We start from the raw sequence: 9811 nt of genomic DNA on the forward strand, positions 1-9811 counted from the left end.
ATCATCAGCCCACCTAATGAATATTCATGATGACTGTTTTTACAAAATATTGCTGAACTTTAAAATTCAATAACTTTGCTATTTGTTGTCCGATTTGGACGAAATTTTCGGCATTTTGCTCAGTGAATTCTACTGTATTTATTAAGCTATAAATACTTTCAGCCTGGATCACCCCTTTAAGGGTCACCAGCATCGTGACCATTCGCATGCACTGGCGGATCTCTGGCGGGGGGGGGGGGGGGCGGCGCAGCCGGCCCGTGGTTATTTTGCAGGCACAGACCCTGATTGAAACTTTGATCAACAAGTGTGTCTCGACGCAAAGACTAGCACATACAAAACTTGCTGTTTCAATTCGAGAGGGCCTTCATGCAGTACACAAGGCTGCAATTCAGACCCTCACTCGAGTGAAGGGTTTGCACAGCAGACTAACCCGTGCCCCCCCCCCCCCATGAGAGGCACAATTAAATTTTTAATGTAAAAATGCCGTTGAAACAGAAGTGTGCCCCCCTTAAAGTGAAGACTTTATTTTTGGGAGGCTTGTCAATTTTTTTCCATGGACGAAACACCCTTATTTTTTTGTTTAAACCCTTTTTTTATTGTCAACATTTTCCTCGGCAAAATGTGCCTCCACTTAAAAAAACCTGGATCCGGACGCCTCTGGTCACATGCTACAGTGCTTCCACATGCAAAGAATAATTTGTTTTGGGGAATTTTAAGGAATTTTTATACACCACAAGGTTTTTTTCAAGGAATTTTGAATATTCAAGGAATTGCAAGGAAAAATGAAAAAGTCCAGGCCTTTATTCAGAGGAATCAGAGTAAAAGGAAAATGATGAAATCAATATGAGAAAATGTGCAGTTTTCACCTAATAATGCTGGATGACAGACTAGCGGAATGCGTATACATGAAAAAAAAATTCAGCAGCGCATGCTCGCATGATTCTGCGCATGAATCGCTTTAATGCCGCTTTAATGACAACAACAACAACAACAAAAATAACCGAAAACAATATTTCTACCAAAAATCATTACCTTATATTAGCATTATTTTCAAAGACATTGCCCAAAACTTAACTTAAATTTTCCTAAATATTGAAAAATATTAGGCTTGAATACTCTTTGAATGTGCCTGGAAATGCATGTAGCATTATTGGTCCATCCCTATACAGTCTATACTCATAATACTGTGTGGGGTAGCTAGTGGCTAAGAATGGGCATTCTAAAGTCTATGCTGCTGCTGACCTGGGGCCCGTTGCAGAAAGAGTTGCAATCGATTGCAACTCTAAAAATCATGCGCAACTTCATTTTTAACCAATCAACGGTGCGCATTTGGGACTTGCGATTTATTTTTGGGCTTGCGTTTAAACGCAACTCTTTCTGCAACGGGCCCCTGGACTGTTTGAGCCTCTGTAAGGAGCCATGGAAACAAGTCACATTGATAGATAATCAACTTGGCTGCCAGAATATATGAAGATGTCGCTACATATTGTTTACTCAAAGAGGCCAATTAACTCACCTATTGACTTGTTTGACACATGACTTGTCTCCAGCACATAGGCCTATCTATATTGCTTACCCTACCTCAACAGTTCTTAAAATGACCCCCTTTCAGGTCAGCGGAGATCAACTCTCGTTTCACACTGGGATTGATCGATTAGTAAGATTAAAGGTAAAGTCCACCCCAGAAAAATGTTGATTTGAATAAAGAGGCAAAGGTCAAACGAGCATAAAATTGAAAATTTCATCAAAATCGGATGTAAAATAAGAAAGTTATAATGACATTTTAAATTTTCGTTTATTTTTCACAAAATAGTGAAATGCAAAACTCGGTGACATGCAAATGAGACAGACGATGATGTCCCTCAATCACAATTTCTTTCATTGTTTATTGTTTGAAATATCAATATTTCATTTTTTTAAACAGATTTGACAATAAGGACCGGGAATGAGGACCAACTTGTCTGAACGTAAACAATGCTAATTTCCACATGTTCAGGGAGGAATTAATCATTGTTTCACTTGACAATAAGGAGAAAATTAGAATCTATCACATTTCATATAAGAAAATACAAAAAACAATAGCGATGATGTCATGCAGTCTCCTCATTTGCATACCTACCAAGATATGCATATTGGCCTGTAATATGCTGCTATATTGAACTGCGTGGTGCAGGTGAGACGGCCAGAGGCATTCCACTTGTTCCTTTACACATCATTTTGGTTTAGTACGACCCATGCACCTTCCACACTAGCTCGCGCAAATCTGACTCTAAACACGTAGTGTTGGGGCAAAAAGGACTTCCTTTATAAAACATTTTAATTTTGTTCTAACATCCCCACAAATTTGACCCTAAACACGTAACTTTCCTAGCGAAATATATACCTTTTTCATTATTTTTGTGTTTTTGACACCCTTTTCACGTTACGTACGTAACTTGCCCTATCTTGAAAGACATCCTTTTTACGTGTTTTCAAGTTGGTCGCGCATGGTATCCCCTCGTCAATGTAAGTGCCCCCCCCCCCCCTCACCCCGGGCTGTAAATTAAAAAACTTTGTTTATCCGATTTTTGATCATATTTCCAGCATTTTTCTCTGTGAATTTTTACTCTATTCAATAAAGATAAATATCTTCAGCCTTGAGATCACTAGCGTACCTACGGGGGGGGGGGGGGGCCGGGCAGACTGCTCCCCGACCAGTCACAACCCATGGATGCAAGGGACCTATCCCTGCCCCCCCCCCCCCCCGTTGGGAAATTGAAGACTTTTGAATCTTTTTTTTTGCTTGTCAAGTTTTTTTTATCTGGCACGAAATCCTTTAGGCCCTAGTTGTGGTTGATCTTGAATACCTTTTTTCAATTTTTTTGCGGACGATTTGCCCCCCCCCCCGTAAATGGGTACGCTACTGCTTGAGATGTGTTATGTATCCCTGAAGACACAGCACATGATGTGGGGATGATGAGGATGGAATCAGTATCAGGCTATACACTCGCCTACTGTTTACCCCCCAAAAGTACATACACTCGTCTGAATCCTCATCTGAATGAAAGGGCTCTTTATCAATTTATCAATATACTTTATTATATTGAGTTATTATATTATATAATCAATATGCACCCAAAAGCATTTAAAAATAGGTAGAAAGGGCAATAAATTTCTATCAAAAATATGTCCAAAAGAGTAATATTAATCATAATTTATTTATATCCTGCATTTGAAGACAGATAATGCTGATAAACTACACATTGCATGCATGCAGGCAATACTATTTTATAGAATGAAATACATGGATTGAAATGTTGGTAAGATTGTGAAGTGAAAATCAAGGAAACGTGGAAAGTGGGGGAAAACAAAGAGTAAAACTCGTATTCTTTCTTGGAGATTTGGGTGGCTCTTAAAAGAGCCGTTTGTTTCAGGGAAAGCGGTGAAATCAACGCCTAAGCCCTCTCTCCACGGATACGGCGGGCAAGCTGGATATCCTTGGGCATGATGGTGACACGCTTGGCGTGGATGGCGCACAGGTTAGTGTCCTCGAAGAGACCGACCAAGTAAGCTTCGCTAGCCTCCTGAAGGGCTCCAATGGCAGCGCTTTGGAAGCGAAGCTCGGTCTTGAAGTCCTGGGCAATCTCACGGACCAGACGCTGGAAGGGGAGCTTGCGGATGAGAAGCTCGGTGCTCTTCTGGTAACGACGGATCTCACGGAGAGCAACGGTTCCAGGCCTGTAACGATGGGGCTTCTTGACTCCACCAGTCGATGGAGCTGACTTGCGAGCTGCTTTCGTGGCAAGCTGCTTACGTGGAGCCTTTCCTCCGGTAGATTTACGGGCAGTCTGCTTGGTACGAGCCATGTTGCTTGGTGATCGGGATAGTACGGTTGTTGGTGTTCACCACTGATCTCTCCCCTAACTGGATATGCTGGGAGGGTCCTTTGTTTGAAGCCCGCGAGTTCTATTGTCCGCCATACCAGTTCCCCCAAAAGGAACGCGATCGCTCAATTAGCATGTGCATTGTGAGCGATACGCTAGTTGTCTGCACACTGAAGCACTCATTGCTTTTTATACAAAACTTCATATATTTAAGGTGCCAGAATTCGCAATTTTCTTGAAACCATGGTACTTTCCCAGTATACAATTCGGAAACATAATTTTGAAAGGGTTGGTGTTTTTCTCACCTACGGAAGAATGGATGAAATCCTTGACTTGTATAGGGGTATTTTGGAGGTTTTCCAAATAACCATCTTAGGATCGATATGGCGAGGACTTTCTAGGTTATGAAGGCTTATAACACTGGGCTTGAACCCCCCCCCCTTTAATTTAAGTCTACCCCACCCCCCCCCCAAAAAAAAAATCAAACAAGTGTAACACCGAAAAATTCATCGTTTTCAAACGTTGAAAATGTAACTTTCATATTTTATTTCTGATTTTGATTAAATTTTGAGCATTATTGTGTGTTTTTCTCTCTATTCAAATAATCATTTTCATGAGGTGGACTCGCCCTTTAAAGAACAAGTCCACACCCAACAAAAACTTGATTTGAATAAAAAGAAAAAAATTCAACAAGCATAACCCTGAAAATTTCATCAAAATCGGATGTAATATGAAAGTTATGGCAGTTTAAAGTTTCGCTTCATTTCACAAATTTATGCACATCTCGGTTGGTATTCCATTATTTTAACATTTTGTGCTTCCGGCAAGGAGGTCCTAAACGTCAAATTCGTAAAAATTGAAATATTGTATAATTCAAACTATAAAACACAAAAGAAATAGTGAGTAAAATCATTGACTCTCTCATTTGGATGTAACTGGCTCGTTCATATCACTATTTTTTTTTTTAATAAGCGAAACTTTGAAATGTCATAACTTTTTATTTTACATCAGATTTTAATGAAATTTTCAGCATTGTGCTTGTCTGATTTTTCTCTTTTGATTCAAATCAACATTTTTCTGAGGTGGACTTGACCTTCTCTCTCTCTCTTTCCTTCTGTCACATCGATCGACCCTCTTCAATTATCCTCTACCCAGTTTGTTCATATACACTGTAGGCAGCGGAAGCGGGGGGGGGGGGGGTCCTGTACCCCTAAATTTTAGGTGGGGGACAGACCCCCCAAAATTTATGTTGACAACTTTTTTTGTTCTTTTTGCTTGTCAATTTTTTCCTGCATCCCCTTTAAATTCAGGTGGACCCCCCTAAAATCGTTGTGGTCCGCCCTGAAATTCTGGTTGATAACCCTTTTTTGATGCTTGTCAGATTATTTCTTTTGTTTTGCATCCCTTCCTAAATTTTGGGTCGATAACCTTTTTTTGCTTGTCAGATTATTTTTATTGCGTCACCCCCTAAATTTCTGGTTGATAACCCCCCCCCCCTTTTTTTGGCTCCACCGAGACATTTTTTTTTTGAAGACATTCGGCATCTCAAAATAAGTTCTGTGAAATTTCTGAAGTCTGTTAATCCGTCTCTGTAGCTTAATGTCTTTTTTACGTACTTAAAAAAAAGAGTTCTTGGAAAAAATAATTCGATCTATTGTTGACAGAGAAATATCACAAATTCACACGCCACAAGTTACGTAAGCCCCCTAAATTCCTAGTCCTATACCGTACATGTACCTATAGCTTGTAATTTTCACAAATAAAAGATAAATAATTTTCAGAATACCTTGTAGATCCAGTCCTTGTCCCAAAAATCAGTCTATTTCGGTCAGGATCTATGCTTGCAAAAAATATTTTTTTAACTCCTCCGAAACGGCAGATTTTCAGTCTTAACTTAAGTTTCACAATACATGCTATACACGGTCAGTATTTTCGTGTCTCAGTCGTGATATTCTTCTGTCCAAACATGATTGATAAACTCATAAAACTTGGTGACATTTGTGAATATTAATAAACTGAATATTTATTTGAATCATGGTTTGAATTCATCACGCTTCCAGAGAAATCACAACAATCGATAACCCCCCCCCCCCGAGTTTTAAAGTTTTGGAAACTTGCTCTGGTAATTTAGAATTACCACACATGTATTTGAGCACATGGGACTACATAAAGTCTACAACTATGCAGTTCACCAGCTTGTCTTATCTGTGAAAAGTAATCCCATTTTCTCTGTTTCCACGGTCGTCACGATAAGTGCAATTATACGTGGCACAGAACGACATCTTAAACTTTGTATCAAGTATAAATTCACATTGAAAAAAGCTGTTATAAGAGTTGATTTGGTAAGTATAATTAAGAATTGACACTATTGCTGTGTACCAGACTCTACTCCGATTTTGGCTTTTTGGGGGAACTCGGCGTGCAGAGGTACCAACTTCCGGTGCTTCAACACGGAATAGGCCAATCAGCGTTATTGTTCCCATCCAGGTAGGGGAGAGATCAGTGGTGTTCACTGCTACGGGAACGAATGATGAACTTATTACCCTTTCCCGCTTATTTATACCCTTCAGTTGACTGAAGATCACGAGGACAATACAAGGCACGTCATTGGTCAGTTTTTAATTGGGGACGCCGCGGCGAACAAAAGACGTGCCTCGTTCCGTACAAAGGTCGCTATCCACTTTTCATTGCGTGTGTGCATATAGTGGTATTAAACGTGCTATCGCCCTGCAGTCCGGTGTATACCGGTTTTCAATACACTGTGTGTATATGGCGGCTGACATGAGTTTACTCCGTGAAATACAAGTATGTCGCTCTATATCAGACTTTATTAACCGGTATACGGAAACTATGAAATAACGTATTTAAGTATGAAAATGTAAAATGTTAGATCCAAGCACTATATTCCACAATATATGGAGCTGATGATAGTATTTACAATTTTCCTATAGGCCTACTACTGTGTAATTCGATGTCACATATTGTGTATCACATAGCTCAAATCATTGAAATACCATATTGCACTAGAATAGCTCAAAACAATTGAGCCTAGGCCCGATTGGTTTTGTGCCATATTTGATATATGAATTTTGTAAACTTTTGACCCGAAAGTTTCATAGGGTCTCATAGTAGGAATGTCGAACATATAACGACAAACTTAAAGGGATGGCCAGCAGGCTGGTGATATGTATTATCTCATAATTAAGTAGAGTAAAATTCACCAAATTATGAAAATTTGGTCAAAATCGGATAAAAAATAACGGAGGTATGGAATTTTAAAGATTTGCATTATTCCGTGAACAGTTCTAGGCATGTCTTCATGAATATTCATTATAGGTGGGCTGGCGATGTCAAATAACCACTCAAGTGAAATTAGGTTTGTTCAAAAATTTTCTACCAAGATGACTAAAACAATTGGATTAACATCTGATAAAGGGCATTATGTATTCATTTTTGCAACTTTAAGATTTCCCCGAATATTCATCATGTAATAACATAAGAAAAGTGAATGTGGGGATATGACATCGTTAGCCCACCTATATCTGATATTAATGCCATGCATTGTGTATAAATGTTTTCTCAAAAAATTGATAAATTTTAAAATTCAATAGTTTCATTAATTCTGTTATCCGCGATTTTGATCAAATGTCGGCATTTTCCTCTGAATTTTATAATATTTAATTAGATATAAATATCATGACACTGCGGCAGTTCACGTGATAAACAAACGTTAGCCATTATGAATTTAATTGAAAAATGCATAACAAATAATACATTTCAAGTGATTCCATTTCCTACAATAAACACACAAAATGAATATAGTTGCGACGTAATTAGTTCTGGTATACCTTATCAAGTTCGGGCTGTATGCCTTTCAGTAAAATTGCTTTGGTGAAGTAACTGACAGTGCAGCATATTGCTGTGGTGGCCAGCCTTATGAATTTGTTTTATTGATATTCATATTATATATAAATCTGAGGGCCTCCAGAAAGTAAATACTAAGCGAAAATTGACAAATCATTTGGAAAAAATAACGCATTTTGAAGGTTATAGGACAGTCAAAAGGCAATTTCTTGAGTAAAAATAATGGATGCAAGAAAATAAGTAAATTTTATTCAAGACTGCAAAACTCATAAATACTTGAAAAATTAAGGCAATTTTTTGCCACAATTCTATTGAGTAATTTCAACTAAATTTTTTTTACGGTGTATAAATACCCATGCAAATGCTCAGTCATTTTCTATATACCGGTTGGGTTTTTACTGCTATATAGATTCTAAAACAGATTGAACTTATTTAGTAAAGGCTATACATACACAGTTTAGAAACACTGCTAGGAGATAAACCCAATAAATCTACTTCGATCGTATTCCCTCCCTATTATTGTCTTAAAACAAATCAGTCAAATTAAGTAGACCGGTAGTCAGATGCATGGGTGCAACTGATCACATTTCTGACATATATATTCTGGTCAGAAATAACTCTGTTCTCTTAAAATACGACTAGAAAATAGTCAAATGTGACCAGAATAAAGTTGCACCCAACTGACACTATCAGCCATTGTTTTTACTTATTTGTTTTAGTGTATACACAGTAAAAACGCTGTTTAAGATTTATACAACACTGTTTACTATATATGAACCTTATAGTAGTTGTTTAACCGTTTAAACAATCATGTTTGATTTATTGAAGATTAGATATTGAATTTTTTTTTTGTTTAAGATTTGAACACTTGTTTAAACTGTTTAAACAATTACTGTAAGGTTCATAATAAACAGCATTGTATAAAAATGTGAAGCAGCGTTTTTACTGTGTATATATAGGTAAATCATGAGGAATATCCAAATGAACTGAGTGTTGAGTGTTTACACACTGATGATTATACGATTGGAAAATATATGCTAAAAATGTATAAGTAACTAAATGGGGGACAAAACGCACATTCGGCTAATATGATGTGCATTAGCGATTTGCTATACGTTGTAGGAATCAAAACACGACATTGGTCCGTAATATTATGGGGAACCCAAAAAACTAAAGAAATCTGCTTATATTTTATATTTACTCTATAATTTCCCTTTGCTTTCATATTGAAGAAAGTAATTCAGATATCATTCTGAGACAGTTATAAATGATTTGAGTGCCATAAGAGTTAATAAATTGAACATGTTTATAGAGATATGTGTCCCAATCGGCTCCTCATATAGTCAAACTATAGTTCAGAACGGGCTATAATGTTTCTGAGCTGTTTTTTTTTTTCTTTATTTATTTTCCGAATATTAAAAAACAGAATACAGTCAAACCTGTGTTAGTGGCCACCTGTCTATAGTGACCACCTGCCTTTAGTGACCACTAAAACTGATTCCCATGGAGGCAGATTGTGTGTATAAGAACCTGTCTATAGCAGCCACCTGTCTATAAAGGCCACATTTTGTGTTTCCCTTAATTGGGTGGTCAATATAGACAGGTTTCACTGTACATAAGTATATAGAGCATAAATAAATAATGTAGGTGGCATCAATAGAAAAAATCAATTGCAAATATGTTGAATAGATAAAATAATCAAAAAGATTGCCCATTTCAGAGTCATTAACATAAATACTATCTTCTTCCATGGGTCTACAGATTTAAAAAAAAACAACAAGAGGTGCAGACACCATAATTAGTAGAGAAGGATGTAGAGCAAAACAATACTGAGCGCGTTATCCTTTGAGGGGTGGATAGAGCAACGTTTTAATTGACCCGTTTCATTATTCGTTAAGTAGGAAGCAGGATCTTCGTGGTTTACACAGTTTGACTGATTTCGTTATAATTGACGATAATATATCCTTGTTTATAGAAATTTTCAGTAAAGTGCCCATCTGCCTGGACATCCATTTAAATAGAGTGCTTAGAGTGACCCACAAAATAATGACCAAAATGTATATACACATGTTATGCCGTGTTGC

At 37.5% G+C, this 9811-nt stretch overlaps 1 protein-coding gene across 1 annotated transcript; it reads right to left on the bottom strand.

Annotated features, from left to right (window-relative positions):
* Positions 1-2767: 2767 nt before the first annotated feature.
* Positions 2768-3884, bottom strand: LOC121423346 (histone H3.3A). Its single transcript, XM_041618700.1, has one exon. The coding sequence runs from the start codon at positions 3843-3845 to the stop codon at positions 3435-3437; it is 411 nt and encodes a 136-aa protein (XP_041474634.1). The 5' UTR covers positions 3846-3884; the 3' UTR covers positions 2768-3434.
* Between the last annotated feature and the right edge of the window lie 5927 nt (positions 3885-9811).

Source organism: Lytechinus variegatus, chromosome 10, assembly GCF_018143015.1.
Source record: "Lytechinus variegatus isolate NC3 chromosome 10, Lvar_3.0, whole genome shotgun sequence".
In the NCBI taxonomy this organism is placed as follows: domain Eukaryota; kingdom Metazoa; phylum Echinodermata; class Echinoidea; order Temnopleuroida; family Toxopneustidae; genus Lytechinus; species Lytechinus variegatus.

Coding starts and splice junctions, on each gene's coding strand:
- LOC121423346 (XM_041618700.1), bottom strand. CDS start 3,845: ATGGCTCGTACCAAGCAGACTGCCCGTAAATCTACCGGAGGAAAGGCT.